This window comes from Zosterops lateralis (assembly GCF_965231275.1).
Source record: "Zosterops lateralis genome assembly, chromosome: 29".
Lineage (NCBI taxonomy): Eukaryota > Metazoa > Chordata > Aves > Passeriformes > Zosteropidae > Zosterops > Zosterops lateralis.
In genome coordinates, this window is record NC_139789.1 from 478,438 (window position 1) to 499,563 (window position 21,126).

Below are 21,126 nucleotides of genomic sequence, written 5' to 3' on the forward strand. Positions count from 1 at the left end.
GGTCCACAACTGTCTTGTGCTGGAGACCACTTCAGAGCTGAGCAGAAGCCATTCTGTCCTCTCACAGCACAGGGAGCAGTGTCCTGGACCGCTGGCTACAAACTCTCCATCCAGGGCTGCAGGTCAATTCTCCATGTCCACCTGCAGGTGTTCAAAACATACCCCCTCTCAGCCCAGTGATCTCACAGCCTGAGTTTTCAAAAGCCTTTCATGTTTTTTTTTTAAGTTTCGACCAGCTTCTTAGTTAAAAAATAAATCAACTAGACTGAACTGCAGGAAGTATTTCCCCCACACCCATGGGCCAGCCTGTGGTTGCCAGAGGTGGTTCTGGGCTCAGATGAGTTTCGCACTCTGGATTCAGAGATTATGTTGACTGATGATGGCAGTCAGCACTGTTACTGTTTTTACATTGAACAGACCACAACATAAATCAATGGCTGCTTAAAGAAAACAAAAATACAATTCTATTAACAAATTATCTTTAATCCATACTGGACAAAGTTGACACCTTTCCTCTGTAAAAGAGGCTGCAGAATTCAATTACTGTTTGTGAAGTGCTTAGATGTCACCGCAGTAAGTACCCCAGAGAAGCTTGTGAGAAAATGATAGTTTGGTCTTGGTCAGCAGGGACACAGCAGGATTAACGCATCAGGATTAACATAGTGAGCTAGTGAGCATATTCCATCCATGCACTGCTTCTGGAAGACACAGCCTGTGACCATGAAAACCACACTGTAACACACAGACAAGAGGCTTGAAGTAAAAACTACGGCAATTTTGGTCACGGCGTTTCCTGACCTCCAAGAAATCAGGAAGTTTACACAGAAGCATTTCAACTTGGCCATGTAGCTTCCCCCCCAGCACTCACCAAAATGTCTCCTGCAGCCCAAAACCAAGCCTCAGGCTCCCTCCTTCTGAAGGATCTCAAAACCACATGGACAAAGCCAGTTCTTAATGAAGCTTATGGTCCCTTCCCAGAGATCAGCTGTGCTGCCACTATGACCAGCTCTAAGTTTCCCCAGGCTGGAAAAGCAGGACATGGCAGAAAAAACAGTAAGAGCTGCTTTCTCCTCAGATGCTCAGCATTAGCAGGTAGCATGTTACCAAATTTCCTTGTGGTCAGGTGACAGCAAAAGAGAGCTAGAATGCTTGGACAGCCTCTCACACATGGAACAGACCCTTCTACCATGCAGCATGCTCCTGTGTTATTCCTAGTCCTAGAATCCACCCATTTATCCTCTGCTCTTAATTTCTATTTTGATTTCCCAGCTTTAGTTGGTGAACAGTGGATTTTTATCAAGACTCCTCAACAGCACACTCACCACAAACATAACTTCCCCCAAAGTTTCAAAACACTCCCCACCTCTCCTCACAACCAAGAGGCAGAGAACTTCCCAGATGAGGTAGCTGCAGGAACTGTGACATTTTTAAATGGCTAAGCAGCCTCTTTCCCCAGCCCTCTTCTCAGAAACAGATGAACAACTTGGAGATGACACTTCCCAAAAGTCTTTGGTGAAGAGCTGCAGCCCGGTCTGCTATGGGCATGAGATTGCACCAGACTGCAGGCAGAATATTAATGGAAAGTGCCAGCCAGCTGGCCAAGGGGTTATCAGCTCCATCCAAAGGGCTCTGCACTAAGGGCAGAGCCTCTGCTACCAGTGGAAGCTTCCCAAAGTGGTCACACTTGGTCAGTCGACCTCCAAGCCCCAGCAAACCTCATGGGATGAAGCATACTCACTGTCATTGCCTCTGCCCAGCAGATTGCAGTGGTGCAGGAGCTCAGGGTGGCTGTAATATCTCCAAAGGAAAATGAGAAACTGAACTCCAGGTCACTTTTGCCAGGCTCTAGGCAAAGATCAGAGGGCTTATAGCATGGCTGAAGTAATACAACAAAATCAGGTGTCCTTTCCAGCCAGGTGAGGCATTTTGCTCCAGCAGGAGCCCTCCAGCCATGGTGTGCCAGGCACAGAGCACATGTGCTGATGAGGTGAACAGCCTGTGCAAGGCCCCAGCACACCAGACTGCTGCAGCACACACTGCTGGTAACCGCACCCACCGCACTCCATCGGCTGGGGAGTGGCCCCAAAAGAGGGGCAAGAGCAGCCTGCTGCCATGGGCTGTATTAAACCAGGCTATATGCTGCTTTCCAAGCCAGGGAAAACTTTACTGCCCTGGGCTGCTGGCAAGGGAACTGCTCTGGGGCTGTACCATGAAGGCGAGCTGCATGTTAGGCTCTGCTCTGCAGCGGGAATCACTTTCACCTGGGGACTTTTCATCAGAGGCTTACCAGCCTCCAGGCTCACAAGGCACTTTAGGCAAGCTGTACGCAGCAGACACCACAACAGAGTAGATCCCCCCCTTCACTGTGCTCACAGACAGTCCCAAAATACCAGAAGTAACAAATCACTGGAATCCCAAAGCCTTTGCCAGCTGGCAGTAATGGCTCAAGGAGTCCATTCCTCTCTGAAAACACAGTGGCAGTTCTCTTATGTTTGAGTTCATTAAATGCTGCCCACCCATCACCTCTCAGCACTCACAGTTTCTTTGTTGATCACCATACCTTTACAGGCTCTAGTCCAGAGGGGCTTTTCATGAGTTTCAACAGGAACTAAAACTGATTGTCCTGGAATTCACCCACACTGGAGTACAGACAAGACTTTTCTGTCCCACTCTCCCAGCAAGCTCCTCATGGCAGATGGAGGCACAGAGTTGGTACCACACGAAAAACTCCTTTAATACACACTGGCCTTTGAGCTTTTACTTGAGTGTGCAGTTTTCCAAGCCTATGTTTGTTATGAGGTGCCACAGCATTGTTAAAGATGGCTGAATGCACTCCCATGTGTTTGTTTCTGGACAGGAATATTTTACCAGCTCTTAAGGTAAAACATCTGAGACTTGCACTCACAACTTGGCCTGCATAAGCCTTAGAAAGCTTACTGCCCCTGGGCTTGCCTGCATTGTGTTCTCAAAGCCAAGATACAGCCCTTCCTAAATGTTTTAAAGCAGTGTTTTGCAACCTCTGAAACAACCATTTGAGAGATAGCAGCCAAAGCACCAATTTAAATATTTGAGCAACTAGGAGAGAAGCAATAAGACGCCAACAGCAGTATCCACTGAGGTAATGCTCATTCAAATTACTGTGCCAGATATATGGTTTGGGTTAGCACTGTAGGCTAAAGCCTCCTCCTGTCTGGGGCTGTCCAGTCCATGACAGTCAGTTGTAAGTTAAACAGTCAATAAAATTTAATATTCATTTTGCAAACTGAAGTTTTAATGCTTCCCTAGTTGGTGGACTCTTTTCTACTCCAAGGTTCACTAGGAAGAGATGGGAGTGTGAGAAATAGAGCTGGGGACTGTGGAATGGAGGAGGGGACAAATATTGTTTCCAGAGGGAGGTGGGAAGAGAAAAGAAACAACCTCTGGAATTGATGGGAATGGAAAGAGAAATGTGAAAAGCAACTTAGAATTTCAGTTGTGACTCAGTTTTGACCTAACTGATGAAGCAAGGTGTAGTGATGTGTTATGTAGGAGTGGAGTTGAAGCCTGGACCCGATAAGCCTCTTAAGTGGAAAAGCCGCTTGGGAAAACTCAGGCAAGGCAGTCAACTCACACATCCACACACTTCACGTGGTTAGTTCAGCCAGGAGAAGCAGAAGGCCTTGACACCAGATCAGTTCCGGCAGGTTTATTTCCAGAAGCTGAAGGGAAACCCAGAGTCAAGAGGGGGATCATCTGCCTGTCCCCACTTAAGTATGGGTTCAGCAGCCAATGACCCTGAGGTATGGGGGAGGAACAAAGGGCAGGTAAGGTCAGTGTCCCGAGAGAGAGTAGGGAGAGCAGGGCCAGTAACCAGGTCCTACAACTAATGGAGACACACTGAGGAGAGGAGAAACCAAGGGCCAGGGGCATTACGGAGGAGAGAAACTGGGGCAAACCACTGTGTACAGAGCACCACTGAGGAGTCCACTCTGTCAGGCTGGGCAGGTAACTATGGTCTGTCCTGCCAAGGCCAGACCCTGGGTATTATGTTAAGGGGCTGCAGGGATTCCACAGCAAGGGGAAGGAGAGAGTGAACAAGAACAGTCACCACTACAAATCTGAAATAACCCTGCCTCCGCACACACTCTGGTGGCAGGCTGCAACAAATCTCTGACAGCCAACAGGTAACAGGAGTCTGTTGCTAAGAATCAGTTCCCAGACCTCCCACTGCTGATGGCTGCAGGAATGTGGGCTCCCAAAATTAAGTGTAAATGCCCAGCTGCAGAGTGATGCTTCTCTGCAGTCACATAGTGTGTTGAAGGAATCCCCAAGCCAAGCCAGCAGCACACTGACATGGGAGAGCTCACACAATTGCAGACATATTAAACCATCTTCTAAAACAAATCCTTAAGCCTTTTGTATTGTATGTCACTGGTTTACTTATTCCTCTCTTGGGGATGTACACTAGAACCCTGAGGTCAGACAATCGACTGGTCCCATGCTGCCTTTGTTCCCAAAACAAAAAACCCAACCCACCAGCCAGACCCTGCATTGTATGTTCCAGCTCTGTGAGGCTGAGGGACTGATCTCCTGTGGTCAATATAGAGAGGAACATGACCAGCTGAGCCTTGTCCTGTTTTCTCCTTCAACTGGGAGAAGCACAGAGCAGCAGGAAGGAGCAAGGCCTAAATGCTTTGAAGCACACATCAGTATTAGTCATAGGAAGACAGGTCTTTTACAAACAGTATCAGTAATCACCAAATCTCACTTTTCAGAACAGAACATGACAAGGAAGGCACATGCAAGAGAGCTGCACTAATCCAATGCTGAAATAAGATTAAAATCAGCAGCAAAAAAAAGAGTATTTATGAGAACTTCATATTTCAGTCAGTCATGTTGTGACATCTGCATTTTGATGCTCAGGCATTAAAAAGCTCAGCCACAAGCACAGTGCTTGCCACTGGCAGGTGGCACGTGGGCAGGTCACAGGTAAGGAGCTGCCCCAAACACCACTATTGCATATTTCCTTGGTCTGACAATGGTCTTGATCTCTCCAAATAGATTCTTCTTTGTGAGTACAAAGGTACTGCAAGGAGGAGGAGACAGCAAGAACTACAAGGACAGTAGAGCTATCAGTCATTTTATCCCAAATGATATGGAAATAAAAACAAAGCAAGAAGAAAATAGTACCTCTGTCAAGGGTCTTGGTCGTCTTTCTACAACAAATTCCGTGTGGCAGAGCTCACAGTAACTTGTGTTGGAGGAAGATAACCATTTTTCCAGGCAGCTCTTGTGCACGGTGCCCAGTGTTCCTGTGCAGTCACATGGGGAAAGCAGTCCTTCCCCATTTCCACCTTCATGACAGATTCGACAGATGGGACCATCACTAAAGAGGGAGAACAAGAGACAAACAGAATGAAATCACAATCACAGCAGGCAGAACAACACAGCCATAGGATCTGGTCACACCAAGCCCAGAAAGGCACATGAACAGCAGGCAGTGTGTGGCATAGCATGCCAGGAGCCTGCTGCAGTAAGAAACCAGTTTCAGGGGACCATCTTGGTGCTCCGGACATTTTAGATTATTTAAAATCTGGAAGACCCATAACAAGAGAAAGTGGCACATCAGCCTGGTCAGCTCAGCAGGCCACAGAAGAGACCTGCAGTCTTCAGCTCTGCTCACTTTGGGCAGGGGCCAACACCAAGCCTGAAGCACTCATGCAAATCCAGAGGCCCAAGGCAAAGCCAAATGACCCACAGCAGTCACAGCATGTCCCAGCCACCTGCAGCTACTCAAGAGGTTGGCAATCAGGTCACATTTACCACATCACCTACCCACTCAGCCCACCTTCGTTCTGCAGCCTGGGCTGAGCAGGAGTTCCACAAGGAACAGCAATATCTCAAGACAAAACTGAACTGACCCTGGAAGCTCACCTATCCAAGAACATAACGTATTTCGTATTTCAGACCAAGCTCTCCAGCATAAAAACTCTCTGCCCATCACAGCACAGTAACTCTCCAGCATCCCATGGGTACACCCTCTCCAAAGCATCAACTGCTCTGCAGTGTTCAGCCTCTTGGTGGCTGCAGAAATGCTCTGGTGCTTCATGAACAACACCTCCTTGCCCACAAGTTCCAACTACAGAATCATACAGAACCTCACAGAACTGGAGATACCTGCCAAAGAAAGTAACAAAGACTTTCAGAGAGACTTGCAACCTTCCCCGCAGGAGGCCTGAGCTGCTCATCACACTCCATCTGTTCCCAAGATATTCCTCAAACCTTCATCTGGCACCACTGACTGTCAACAATTAGTGCTACACCTTTCACTAGACCAGCTTGCTCAAAGCCCCAGCCAACCTGGCCTGGAACACTTATAGGGATGGGGCATCCCAAGGCACAGGTTTCTTAGCAGCCCTGTGCCACATATGCCAGCCCCATGATGAGGATGTTTTGCGCTCCCTAGGAAGCTGCAGATAGCTCTAGACACCAAAGTTCGCTGCTCTCAGCAGTTCAGTTCATCTTTTCAGTATTCACCAATCACTGAGATCATTTAGGAACCAAATGCTGGATAGCAGAGGTCCAGGGCAGGACTGCCTTCCCTGGACCATGGAAACCTGGCCCTCACTAGTATCTCACTTCCCACCTTCCAAACAGCCATTTCTTTCCTCTTACATCCAAAGCTGCCCAGATTCGGGGGTGTGAAAGAGGGTGAAAAAGGAACATTTTTATTTCAAAGATCCATTTGTAGGTCCTCTCAAAATCCAGGTGAGCAGTATCAGATATCACCTTTCTCTAGATACTGTTGACAAAACAAAAGTCACACTGAACCCATATCACAGTTCACACTCTGCTGCTATTCTGACTTCAAAAAACCCCATCTGACTGCAGAAGTTTGTGGGATTCCAACACAACAGTCAGAGCAAGCACTTAAGAGTCTTCAAAAGCAGCAGCATCACTTCCATTAGTTTGCACAGAAAGCAAGAGTGAGGCATGGAAGCACAATTCAAGGAAAAGGAGCACACTGGGGAAAAAGGTTAGTGGGACATGAAGGAAAAAGAAGAGCCAGCAAGGAAGTGCATATCAGCTCACTAAAGGAGAAGCAAGATCTCCTTTGTGTACCACAGGAGATCTCTACCACTTTCAATTCGATATTTAGCTGGTTGCATCCCAATTGGATTTTTATTCGTATTTAGGGCTGTGAAGCAAATTACACCCAAAGTACACCATCCCCTTCTCTCTGCCAAACATCACTGGTGAACCACTGACCCATGTTCTCTCCTCCTTTTTACACACCTTTTATTGAGGGGACTTCTTCAGCCAAGACAATCCCTGCAAAAGGTGCAACAGGTGTCTGGGGAGATGGTGGAAACTTCATCCTCAGAGATCCTGGAAACTACATTAGATGAGTCTAAGCAGGCTTGCTGTAAAAGGAGGTTGGACCAGACAACCTATGGAATTCCCTTCCAATTTGAATTATTTGATGATTCTGTGACATTTATTGCCATAAAATGCTGTACCGGAACAGTCCGCACACAGAGCCCTAGTGACACAGACAGACAATCCCCTAGAGCCTCCAGTGCTCTCATGCATCTGTCATTTCCTAAGAAAAGCATTTGTAAGATATTTCACTGTTCTCTTCCTGTTTGAGAAGTTTCATGTTTCCAGAGCATTACTATAACCTTTCCAGAGCATTACTATAACTATAATCCAAAATGAAAAAAATTTGCTGACAGTGTGTGAAAAAAAAATTCTTATCAGACTTCTATTTTCTTTCCTTCCTCTCCCTCCCAGCCCCGGGTGGGGGCCCACTCACACTCCCACATGATACACACTCAGACAAGTTTTCCAGCAGCTGAAGACACCATATCAGTAATTCAGTATCTCAGTGCAGTCACACTGCTCCTGGCTTTGCTGCACTAAGTGTTGATGACAAGGAAAACACTGAAACCCACCACCAAAAGAAACAAACTGGTGTCCATTTAGAAACATAAGAAATCCTGTTGGGTTTTTTTACCTGTTTCCAGGCAGTTTTTCCACACAATTATTACACCCTCGCAAGTTCTAAAGGGTTAAACAACTTCTCACTCAGACTATCTACTTTCAGAGAGCAAGCCCAGTTACTTTCACATTTTTATTGACCTGCTCCAGGTTTGCTGGATGCAGCAATTATGTTTGCCTCTATTCTCATCCAGCTTCCCTGCATCCCTCCCCCATGTCTGCAATCACGTTTTTCATATCGCATAAATGTTTGACCAAACTCATTGAAAAAAATAACAGCTGTTCAGACAGGATTTCTGAACACAAAATGTGACAGCTCTCAGCAGCTGACTGAACGATGCTGCCAAACGTCCTCTACTCTGGAAACTGCTCAAAATAAATGACAAGAAGTCACATCAGGAGGAGTCTGAGTCGGTGAAGCTGCCACATGTCCCCTCTAGCTGGATTCTGTAGTTCCTGCAACACGAACAGCCTTCCCCCCGCTGCAGCTGAAAATCAACACCACTCATTTATTCCTCGAACAAGGGCTGTGCTCCCCTTCCAGCCCTTCAAAAGTCTCCATGAACAGCACAGCCCTGCAAACAGGGCTCCACCTTCACTGCTGCCCCAGAGGCCATGACAGCAGCTGCAGCTCTGGGGCTTCCATGAACACACCAGCTGCAGGCTACCAGCACATGGGACAGGCCTGGGAGGGGCCAGCTCACAAAGATTTACACTCAGTATTAGTGCCCTGGCAAACTCCTTCACAAAACAAGACTTTGTTGTCTCCTTGTACCCCTGAGCTACCGAAACAGGGGAAGGGCCCAGCTGCAGCTCTGAGCCCTGTCCCTGCAGCAGTCTCACCTCTGAGTGCCCAGCGCCTTGATCACTGTGGAGAGGAGCCGCCCATCCTTGGCGGTGACCTGTGTGATGTACTGCGGGCGGCCGATGTCCGAATCTTCCACCGACTTGGAGAGGGCAGCGCTTCCCGGACAGTCGCAGAGGGAGCCAGGGAGGTGGCAGCAGTCACCTGTCGTCATGGCAGCTCTGGGCCCCTCTATCCCGGGGCTGGCACCCGGGAGACCTGCAAGAACAGCTCCACAGTCAGAACCCAGAGCCCTGGAATGCCCAAACCCTCACAATCCTCCAGCCCCTCTTGCACTAGCAGCACCCCAGGGCCCCAATGCACACACGTTTGTGAGTCTTCGGTCCCCTTTAATAGGCTTTGTGAGGCTGCCTTACCATAAAATTAAGACTTCAAGAGTTTTACTTACATAACTTACCATCAGAATTGCAAATTTGCCTTTCTCAAAGAGAACTCCTGGTAACCACCCTTTAACCTGATGAAGCCTTTCAAACTGAATGTGTTGACATAGAGATGGGGAAGGCAACCAGAAGCCAAATGAACCTGTGCTGTTCTGGCTAGAGCCATCCTGAAAACTTATATTCATACTCTCCATAAATAAAACAAAGTTTCACCTGAACAGGGCACCTAAACCAATTTATGTGGTTGGGTTCAGGAGACCTTTCTCAGCTGCCTTCAGGAGCTTTCTGAGCACTTGAAAGACTGTCCAAGCCCAAAAGGCTCCCCCATCCAACCTTTGATCTTTTTTTTTCTTTATTTCATTAAAGAAATGCACACGCTCCCATTTCTATATCCACTGTGGTACATCCCAACAGTGAATGTGTGGATATGAACCTCCCAAAAGCACCAAAAATCCTCCCTGGGAAGGGCAGCAGGCCAGCCTGCCTCCTTCCCCTTTCAACTGTTCAGACCAATCATGACTTTTACAAGAGCCATTTGCAAACAGCAAAACACACCAGCACATTTTCAACATTTACCCAGCAAAGAGAAGATATTGAACAAACAGCAAATGCAAGAAATGGAGAGAAGATGAAAAGCCCAACACGACAAACCAGGAGCTGGCTCTGATGAGCCACGTGTGGACAGGAGAGCTCTCTGCCTTTCAGGTAAGGCAGCAGCTAATCCAAGCTGCCAGAAACAGCTACGTTCCTCCCTGGCAGGGGTTATCTAAGCCCCCCAAATCAAGTATGCTCTGCAGATTTAGAAAAATGCTGGTTTTGCCAATCACCTTTAACCTGGTCCCTAAGAGGCAGCTGTGCAGAAAAATAAAGAGCTGAGGTTACAGTGAGTCACACTGAACACAATACAACAACACTGTACTGCTGGTAAAACCAAAATCCCTGTGTCTAAACAGGACTGCCTTATGTAAGGCATGCACAGTAATCCCTGTGCGCCAGCACTGTTGGGATCAGAGCTGGAATGCTGCCTCATCCTGGTGGGCTGGATTTCAAGATGAAATAAATCCATAAAAGAAGTTGAAATGAAAGCAATGAAAAGGAAAAAAGGGGAAGAATAAAAGGAAAATAACCACAACCACAAATAAGATACATGAAAACAATCGGGTTTGTTAAATTTTGGGGGAATGGGGGAAATCTGCAATCTTTGCCTCCTGGAGGTAGGAACAGACAAACAAACCTTCACCATCCCATGGAAAGGCTTTTTTGTTTTGAGATCTCTGAGCACAACAGGAGTCAAACATTCCCATGAAACTGCAGTTCTGTCAGGTTCAACTAAGCCAAAATCTAACTAAAATAACTAAAGAAAATAAGGGCTTGTTCCTGGTTGGAGGCTTGGGCACACTACAGAGGAAAAAACCCAAAAAGCCGGTACAAGAACATGATCCTTGAAGGCCCGAAAACACTGATTTGGGTAAGCACAAGTGCTTTTTCATGTCTTGGAAATGAAGTAACTCACACAACAAGCTGTCAAGACAGCTTCCTTTATGTGCATATATTCAAGAGGGAGAGAGCCTTCACTGGTGTCTCAGAATCAAATGCCAACTTTGGTATCATCCCTTCACTTTACAGAATAGTTCCTAATTTCTAATATAAGACTTTCTAATCTCTTTTTTAAAGCTGCTCTTGATAACTATTTGTAATCCTTTCTTTGCATCTGAGCAGGAAAAAGCTTGTGGGCAGGTCAATCCTCTTCAAAAAGAATGTGAATCTTCTCATCAACTTAAAAATTAACTTCATAGACTCAGCCTCTCTCTCCCGTGTAAAGAACACACAGAGCTAGTTTTCTTATTTCTCCTTCTCAAAAAAAAAAGGGCTACAAACTCTACAACTTCAAGGAGCAAAAAGTAAGATGACAAATGCTTTTGGAATTAAGTCAGCTGTTCTGCAAGTTAAGGAGTTCTTTAAAATTAACAATGTCTTACTAAAACAAGCATGAGAAGATATATGCTTTTAATAAAAAAAGGTCAGTTCCATCTGTTTGGCCAAAACGCTGTTTATTTTAAATTCCAGAGGAAAAAGTCCATTCTGCGTACTGGAATAAAACTGGCCTCACTGACTGTCATACTGTGGGAGTATTTATATTGAGGCCCTTTGTGCTCCACATCTAACAGACACAGGGAGCCCCATGGCCTTGCCCTAGGGCTCTGCTTGGGCTGGAAGGGAATGGCCACCCTGCCGTTTCTTCAGGAAACGTGCAGGTTTCTGTCAGGAGTTATTTGACATTTCCTTGTCAGGGTCCAGCCCAGGGTGGAACCTGAAGTCACTGCTTTAATATCTGACTCATGCAATTCAGCAAATATGAAAAGCAGCAAAATTTTCATGGTTAGTAAAGAAGTAAGTGAAATCCAAAGACAACATCTGCAGTGCACCCGGGTCCCAGTTCCATATCCAGGGGAACATGAATCATGGTGTACAGCCAAGACAGTCCCTTTCCTGACCCCTGAAGGATCAGCTCATCAACACACAGCCTTCTCTCACAATTGTCAACAATTCATCCAACCCAAACTGAGTGTTCACAGAATCGTTCAAGTTGGAAACAGCCTTTGAAATCATCTAGTCCAACTGTTCCTCCAGTACTGCCTAGCCCACCACTAACCCATGTGTCCCCAAGTGCCACATCCACACAGCTTTTAAATCCCTGCAGGGATGGTGACTCCACCACTGCCCTGGGCAGCCCGTGCCAGTGCCTGATCACCCATTTCATGACGGAATTTTTTCAGCCTAAACCTCCCCAGTACAACTTGAGGTTGTTTCCTCTCTTCCTGTCACTCGTTACCTGGGAGAAGTGACTGAACACCATCTGGCTGAAGTCTCCTTTCAGGGAGTTTTAGTGAGCAACAAGGTCCTCCCTGAACCTCCTTTTCTGAACACCCAGCTCCCTCAGCCACTCATGATCAGATTTGTGCTCCAGCCCCTTCCCCAGCTCCGTTTACAGCAGAAACATCAAAATCTCAGGGTGAGAAACAAGACCCAAATGGCTGGTTTGAACCACGCACTGCTTTTTTTCTAAGTACCTGTGTTTTCTGAGCCCATTCCTTGGGGATACGTTTCTTATCTACATTTTTTTAAAAAGTCTCAGAGACACTATGTTTATTATCAACATCCTCTCTGCTGCCATAGTTAGACATAAGCAAATAAATGAGAAGTCTCTTCTCAGCAACATTTTGCATCCTCAGCTTCTGAGCAGATCCAGAACACAAAGGGCTGAGTTTGAAGATAATTACTCAAACTGAAAAAATCCAAATCCTGTTTGTGGAAAGCTGTCTCAGAAGAGCAAATTCTGCACTAGAATTCCAAAACTAAAACATGTGCAGCAAAATGAGCCAGTTCCTCAAAGAGCAGCTTGTGCTCTGTCACTGCTCCAAGGCAGAGACCGAGGTGCTGGTGCAGGATCCCACTCCATGGCTCAAGCGAAACATGCCTGCAGGATACTCCCCCTCATCAGTCCTCACACACTGCAATGAGATATGCAATCCAGTTTATATTATCCAAAGGACAATAAGGCAGGCAAAACTCCCTCAAAAAACTGCCGAGATCAGGTTGGACCAGTGCTCTCCATGCAGGAGATGTGCCTACCAGAACTAAGCAGGAGTCAAGGAGCTAAAGGGTCCCCCAGCTTTGCTCTCCGTATTTGTGGACTTCGAAGAAGGACAAAACAGTTATTTCTCCCAGACAGGGAAACCACAGCAGGCCAGATGAACACCTGGAGCAAAGCCACAAAGGGAGAAGCACAGTCAAGATAAGAAAGACAACAGAAAAGACTTCAGCCAAATGATGGTAGTATTGGAGACTGTCAGGTGCATGTTGTGGCTCTGCCATGCTGTTTGTGGCATGTCCACTAATGAATAGCCCAACCAGTCTAAAGCCTTGGAGCAATCTTGTGGCTTTGATAGGATCCAGAGCAAAACCAGCTCCATCTGCTTTGGGTGCAGCCTGTACACACCAGCTCCTGAATAGACTGGCTTCCCTGGGACATCTCCACCAAGAAAAAACCCAACATATGAGGCTGCCAGCGGTTGAGTCTGGTCCTCTCACTGAGCAACCCATTTCCCTGATCACTGTATCCAAGACCTGGCACCTCACCCATGGTATCACCAGAGATAACCAAGTTGTGTAGCCAACATAACCCATCCATCTGTACACAATGACTTCTTTATTTTTTAGCAGATAACCCACTCTGACCCCTACTCACATGAGCTGACATTTGAGCCCAGGTGCGAGGCTTCCCAGCCTGCTTTCCAAAGCCCTTTTAGCCACTTAGGGCACACAGACACTGAGTTTTCTAATCATATGATCCTGCAAATGTCACCAGTGAACTGAAGGCTTTCAGTTGCTAAAGGGCATTTCCAAACACTAGTGCTTTCTGTTTCACCACTAAAATGGGATTTTCCAAATCCTAGACCCTACAATCATCTGAACATCTTTCTCCATCTTGAGAGAGACTGTACGAAGTATTGCTTACTGCACACTTACTCCCACACACCCTATCTCATACAGCTAATGCACATCTTCCCATGGCCCAGGTTCAATCCCAGGTGTGCAGCACATCCTCCAGCACCAGTTCTGCCTACTGAGGCACCAGCCTCACTAGTGTACCTGTAGCCCCCATGCTTTGGGTTACTGGCAGAGTACCTCCTCTCCAGTATCTAGCCTCTAGACCCTCACACCCAAGTGATCACACATCTAAGACACTGCCACCAGAGATACACATAGATGCAACAGGATGAGTGGCCTGAAGTGCTTCCTACTACTGTTAAAAGGTTGTGTAAGTGGATTAATCTAAAGAAAAAAACAAAAACAAAAACAAAACCAACAACAACAAAAACAAAGCACATCCAAAAAAACCAAAAACCAAAACCAAAAACCAAACAAAACCAAACAAAACCAAACAAAACCAAACAAAAAAAACCAAAAAAAAACCCAAAAAAACCCAAAACACCACCCAAAACAAAACAAAACAAAAAAAAAAAAACCACCACATACCCCAAGAACCAGTCCCAAACTGTGCAGGTAACTTTGTTAAACGTACTTTCTGCTGAGGGTTGAAAATCACAGTATTATTTTGTTTTTTATTAAAAATACATTATTTTATACTGACTCCCCAAAGTTACCATGCAGGTCTGCTATGTCTGCTACACCTTAAAAGTACCCAAAAAGCCAGCACAGGATCTGCCCACAACTGACCCATCAGCAACTCTTCCCATTGCTCAGGGCCTGGGAAGAAATCTCATTAGTCTTACGCTCAGAAGTCATTTGAACACAACAGCCCTAAAGTAAGGGTGCAAGGAGCCCTATCCAGTGAGAAAAGTGACACAGCATTTTATGGCATATACCTCAATATTCAACATAAGATCTGGTGCCATACAACAGCTTCTAAAACACTTTAAAATTTGGTAAATAACACATGGGAAAACATTTCACTCTCCAGGAGCTGCCCCGCCTGCAATATGTGGTTGGCTGTTGCAACTAAAGGACATACTGTAAAAATTTCAGCCATAACTTGCTCTTCAGAGGATGACAGCAGAGCAATGTGTGAAATAGAGCCAGGGGACAGCCCTGACCCCGGACTCAAAACAAACCCCAAAAAGCAAGGGAAAAAATAATCAAGGCACAACATTCTGGGAGTTTGTGAACCTTCTGATAAGGCCTCACACCAGGAAACTCCTCTTACACCTTTAACAGCAAAAGCTTTGGGCTGATTCCAGAGGCTCACCTGCCTCATCCCTGAGGCTGTGTTTAAAAACACATGCTCCAAGTTTAACTCTGTAATACCCAGGAGGAGGTCAGAAGCTTGGAGGACACAGCCTTTCTGGACTCCTGTGTTTGTCGCATTTGTACATGACCACAGCTGGGCTTGGCTGGGCTGCCTCTCTAATATTCCAAAAGCACAGCTCAGCAGCAGTCAATGGTAACTCAAGGCTTCACTCACTGGCTGCTGCTGGGGACAAACAATCATAACTTCTCTATACCAAGAAATGATTTAGACATATCTTAGAAGGTCTCTGAAGTCTTGATTATTTAAGATTATGGCAAATGGGTTTGCAGACACAGATGAAGAGATAGTCTTCCACTTCCATTTTTTCCAAGGATCTGACTTCTACTCCCCATTGGTAGAAAAATACTGCAGCAAGCCTTGGTGATCAATAATTGCTGTTTTCCAAAGCCAACATCCACATATATCCCTCCTCTTCAACACTTCAGCATATTGGATCATCACCTGCTGTAGTTTCACCTCATCTCCATGTCTTGAAGCAATGGAAAATTATCAGCTGGCAAAGATGAAGCTCCTGTGGCACAGCTCCTGTGGGGCTTGGCAAAGCTCCCAGCAGCTGAGAACCCCAACTTTTAAACAAGGCCAAAGGCATGGGTCTCATGTGGACACAGCAGAACTGCGACACAGCAGGGCTCCCTGGATTTCAGGGTACCCATCATGTTGTTCACCCACTGTTTTTCAAACAAGTTTTCTTCTTTGCCTAATAAAGTTATTCAATATTCAAAAAGAAGAAAAAGGTTCAAGCCTTGATGTTGAGAAAAAAATCAGTATAAAAAGAAGCCTAAAGGATTATTTTTTTCTTGCTGTGCTTGGGAATGACTAGTCTGTCTGCAGCTGGAATGCCAAAATGAACAAAGTTATCTCAGATCTTTTGAGACTTGCTATCTGCCACCAGGCCATATGAAAGGAAAGTTTACTGCACTTTAATTACCAACATCTGAAAAAATGAATTGCAACATTAGAAGATAATTCTTCACAGAGGGTATCTCGAATCAAAATTCAGTCATTTTAATAACAAGTTTCATACGGCAACAACCAAAATCCAGCTGGGGCATGAGGAACACCTGTGACTCCTCTGAAGATTCAAAAGACATCAGCTTTTAGAGGTGAACAGCACAACTCCCTACACAGTCTCTGCACCCACCTCCCTCTGCATTTTATCACTCTTTCCAGGGAAAGAAAGATGCATTAGAAAGATTTGAAACTGAAACCATGAAGCAGGGTGAAAAAGAAATGTATTATCATGCCTACAAAACAATTCTTGCAGGGTGCTACCTTCCACTGGAGTCAAAAGCCAGCCCACCAGACACAAGCATAGCCCTGCCCTGCTGAAGGGACCAGAACCCTGTGACCTCTCACACCTCTCTGCACCCACATGCTTTACAAAACACCAGCAGCAGACACTTCTGCTTCCCAGTTCTATTGCTTCAGCGAGCTCCTCTTTAAACAGAGGCAGCTTCTGCAACAAGGTCAAAGCTCAAGTGCTCCCCAGTCCTGCACAAACACTTGCCAGGCAGTTGCAGTTTGTTCAGAACAAATGGATTTTCCAGCTGTGTATAATACCTCAGGAAACAGAATTTTAGTGTAGCAGTAACATACGTACCAGATCAAGACTGCAATACCCACACACCACAGAACTGGTCAGTCCCTTGAAGGGACTCAGGAGGATGCAACACATTATTTCTGATTGGGAAGCCCAGGGCAAAAAGAACTTGCATCTTCCCCAGTGTTTTCCTTCTTGGTTTAAAAAGCATCATTTACACTGCTATACAAATAACAACGCTCTACCTGGAGATTAACTAGACTGGAACAAACCACCAGCACAGCATGCAGCAGCCCTGCTTGCCCCAGCTGCTCAGACCAGCACAGCCAGTGAGCAACCGCTGCATGAAACTAGGCAGCACACTCAGCTCACAGAAGACATTTGATCTGGAATTTAACTTGACCATTTATATTTTTCAGCCTAGCTGTATCACAAATCTCCTCAGAACATTCAGTTTTCAAAGAGCTTTCCAGCAAAGGCACCACCAAAGACAGCCTGTGAGTCACCACCCGACTCTGGAGAGCTCCAGAGCAGACACCAACTGAAAGCATCCCCATGGTCAGCCAGAGAGGATTCACTGATCCCAGCCAACTGCACCAGTATCTCCCTTCTGCCCACACCCCGCTGCTACAGATTCCCTCCTCAATCCCCAAGTGAAACTTCACAATTGGTATCTGTGCTGCAAAACTCTCTCAGTTCAGTTTGCAATGTTTTCCTTAGGCTGCATGTCTAGTTCTTCTGGACACAGGCCTTGTCTGATTTGTCTGCAGGGAAGTACAAGAAGAACTGGGAGGAAATAAATTGAAAACAGTCCAGAATTGAAGTTTACCTTTCCCCTCCTACCTCTCTCAAATCTAACCCCAAGAAGCTTTCAGCTGAAAGAGGACTAAAGTTCTCAAAGTGAGAGAGGCACATTCCATCCCCAGGAAAGGTACACAAGATCCTAAGACACCCAGTAGTGACTTCCCTGCTTTCACCCAGCAAGACAGGCAGCCAAGAGCTCACCCAAACCAGATGCAGCGGGGAAACCCCCTCTCTCAGCTGAGCTGCACTGCTGCTGCAATGAGCTACAGCTGACCTGGTCTACTTACAAGCAAAGATGGCACAAAGACACAGGTTCCAGGGAACACCTGCTACAGCTGAAGATGGCAGAGAACAAGACCAGAACGGGAAAGGTGGAGATCCTGCTGTTTACATGCATGACATGAACTGTGCTGATAAGACACAAATTTGATAAGCCACACTTGAAAAACCTCAGCACAGATTAATGCATCATTTTATCACCAGAGAAAGCTAATGTACACAGACTTCATGGAGACCACTTGCCTGCCCCGGTTTGGTGCTGTGCTCATTTCCTTCACAGAAAAGAGTTCCAGGGCTTAGTTTTCCTCATGGCTTGTGTGCCCAGGTGTCACTTACTGAGATGTGCCCAGAGTGTTCCCAAGGGGACAAGAGTCAGTAACTGAGACCATTTCTCTATTGTGGGAAAAGCTGAAGCTAAGAGTAGGCAGAAGCATAAATTAACCAGAGTAAATTAGACTGGGAGAGAGAAGAGATACCAGCTCAAACTTCAGTCTGGAGGGGAAAAAAAAACCAGTTTGGAAACGGAAACTTTGACATCTCCAAATATCCAAAGCTGAGTCAAAGTCACGTGGAAAAAAACTCATAGTTTCTAGTTCACAATGCTGGATTTCTCCCTTCATTTTCTAAAAAAAAGTTTCTATGTTCTTAGTGTAAAAAACCAAGATATTTTAAACAATAGTGAAAAAAGTTCCCAAATGCCCGTTTTGTTTTGTGCCTCTACCTGCAGAACTACTACAAAGTCATATCCTGAAGATTTGCAACAATCCTTCAGATTCACAGAGTCTCAGAGTCCATACCCAGCCTCAGCTTGCTGTTGCTGCATTTTGATTTGACTTTGGTCATGCTGTTTCAAGAAAACAGTGCTTATTTCCTCCCAGGGAAACATCATGTCCTACACTTGCTTGATGCGGGCCAGCATCAAGCACCTAAAAGAGGAAAGGCCCTCTCCCAATATCCACGAAGGCAAGAACTGTCAGAAACTGCCCACAGTCCGTACACTGTAGTTCTGCTCACTTGCATGGTCCCCTCAGTGTCCAGCACAGGGTGACCTCACCCTGCAGCCTCTGTGCAATCCACAGCAAAAAAGAGCAACACATCCAAAACAAGGAACATTAGTTCCAATGCCATTTTCTGTTTCCACTTAGGCAGTGGTGCTGATCAGCTAACCACACACAGACACCCCCAGCCTTATGGCTGAGATAGTGTGTCCATGAACTACACACTAGGCTCACACTTGACTGTCCCCTGTGCCACTTGGTCTGCTCTTGGCAAAGTTTAGACTTCTTTACCAATGCAGGCTGCCTGCAACGCTCCCCAGTGCGTGCTTGAGGGTAGTTAGACATTCTGTCCTCAACTGGAATTATTAAATTCACTGTCATGGTGCACGTGACAAAGGGATTTTAGAGTCCCAGCTCCCTTCCCTTCGAGCCTCTGTTTCTGAGGGGTGACACACAATCACAAATTCAAACGCACCTGAAAAACTAGGGCACTTCCGGCCTCCAAACCCTCCCCTGCATAATCCTTTGTAGACGCAGAAAATGATTCAAACACTTTAGTCCTGGATAGCCAAGACTAACGTCCAGCTGTTCAAAGGATTATACTGTGCACATGTGAGTGGCAGCGAAGCAGGGTTTTATGTCCCCAGGAGCAGATGATAAAGGGGACCGGCCACAGCCAATACAGCTGGCTGACCACAGTGACATGACAAGCATTCTCAACAAGAACCTGGAAAAAAAGTCAAGAATGCTAGAAACTGCATCAGAAGGGAAAGACACAGAGATAAACCCTTGTTGGAAGGAAAGCGGAGCAAGAGAATGAGAGTACCAAAGAAAATTAGGGGCTGGTAATAGAGATGGTTAAGAGAAGGACAGAAACAGTCCCTTAGGGATAAGTAAATAAAGGGCACAGGGTGGGATGAGAATCACATCCCCACTGATGGATCTTCATCACACACATCAGGGCAGGGACAGAATACTGAATACAAACAAGCAGGATAAAAAGCCAGAGCTGCTTTGCATAACCCTGGCACTTCCAGTTCACCATTATTATCCCCAACATGAGCAACACCCCACCTGCCTGCCTGCAAAATTCGAGCTCTGCACAGCTCCCTCCAAGAGGACAACAGCCTGAACTCTCCTTCATCCAGCAGCACCATGCAGTGCAGATGTATCACCCCATGCCTTGGTGGCACCATTTCTGAGGGCACTACATGCAAGCAACTGCACACTTCAGAAGCCTCCAAGGCCACTGCACAGTGTTTTGGCTTGTAATCTCGGTCTTATCACCAGATCTAGAACATCTAACAAGAGCAAGTGTTTGAGGCTGCAACAAAAACACTTCCCACATCACAATCACCCTCCTGTACATGAGCCACAAGCTTGTCCCTTGGATAAATCCCACAAACCAGCAGTTCTGGCCTGTCACAGACAGCTGGCTCGAGAAATCAGAGTTTAAATGAGACAGAAAGTTAAAGATTGCCAGTTTATGAAAAGTCCATCACAAACTCTAAGCTTACACCACGGAGGATAACAGCAGCTGCTACAACACAGGACTGCAGCAAGCTCTTCAGCTGTGCTGTGACACTGAGCTCATTCTCTTGGGAAATCTCTGCATGCAAGGCAGTGTGTCCGTGTGCTCAGGAGGCAAAACAGTAACCAGAACGCTCCCAAACACGTGAAAAAAACAGGTAGGAGAGCCCACTGGCAAAGGAAACTTTTTCTAATAACCCCGGGAAGAAGAATCTAATGAAAAAACGCCCGCTTCTCAAACCTCCGGCACTTCTGTCCCTGGTAATGTTTGCACGCGACAACCCCGGCGCTGCCGGGAGACGGTGCCAGCCCAGCCCAGCCCAGCCCAGGCCCGCGCAGCCCGGCCCAGCCGGGAAGGGCCGCGGCTTAGGCGCGGGGGCCCCGCACGGTGAACACAGCGCAGCCCGTACCAGCGGCAGGGTCTCGCACGGGGCCCGTGCGGGCAGCGGGACCGACGGCAGCCGCTCCGCGGGAGAGGCCCCGAGACCTGCAGCGCGGCTCCGGCTCCTGAGCACGAGCGGCGCCGCACACCGGGGACACGGGGAGGGCTGTCAGGGCGCCCTGGTCTCCGGTCCGGCCTGGCTGGGACGCCGCTCCCGCCGCCGCAGCCCCGGGCCGGAGCGCTGCCCGGGCCAGTGGGCGTGGAGCGGGGCGTGGGGCCAGCCCGACCGCCCTCCCCCCGTCCGGTACCTGCGCTCCCGGCGCCCGCGGCCCCTCAGCGCGGCGCGCGCCGCCCCAGCGCCGGCTGCGGCGGCCGCTAGGCCCCGCCCCCCTGCACCCGCTCGCCAATCTCCGCCCGTGTAGCGCTGACGCAGCTCCCTAGCGCCCAATGGACTACGGGCAACCCTACGTCGTCGCAATGTGACCCCGCTGGCAACAGCCGGCTGCCAATAGCGGTCCTGCGACCAACCCCGCCC

General features: G+C 47.2%; 1 protein-coding gene across 4 annotated transcripts in view; it reads right to left on the reverse strand.

Moving 5' to 3' along the window:
- Positions 1–21,030, reverse strand: part of MARCHF2 (membrane associated ring-CH-type finger 2) — a 34,576-nt gene extending 13,546 nt beyond the window's left edge. For 2 of the 4 annotated variants that reach the window (XM_083880215.1, XM_083880218.1), the window contains exons 1-3: positions 20,900–21,030; positions 8,824–9,043; positions 5,170–5,365 (exon numbers count right to left, since the gene is read on the reverse strand). In XM_083880215.1, coding sequence (XP_083736341.1) covers positions 5,170–5,365; positions 8,824–8,999 — 372 coding nt within the window. In that variant the 5' untranslated portion in view covers positions 9,000–9,043; positions 20,900–21,030. Of the gene's footprint in view, positions 1–5,169; positions 5,366–8,823; positions 9,044–17,689; positions 17,709–20,619; positions 20,851–20,899 lie in introns of those variants that run through there. The other 2 variants (XM_083880216.1, XM_083880217.1) reach the window with 2 other exon arrangements.
- Between the last annotated feature and the right edge of the window lie 96 nt (positions 21,031–21,126).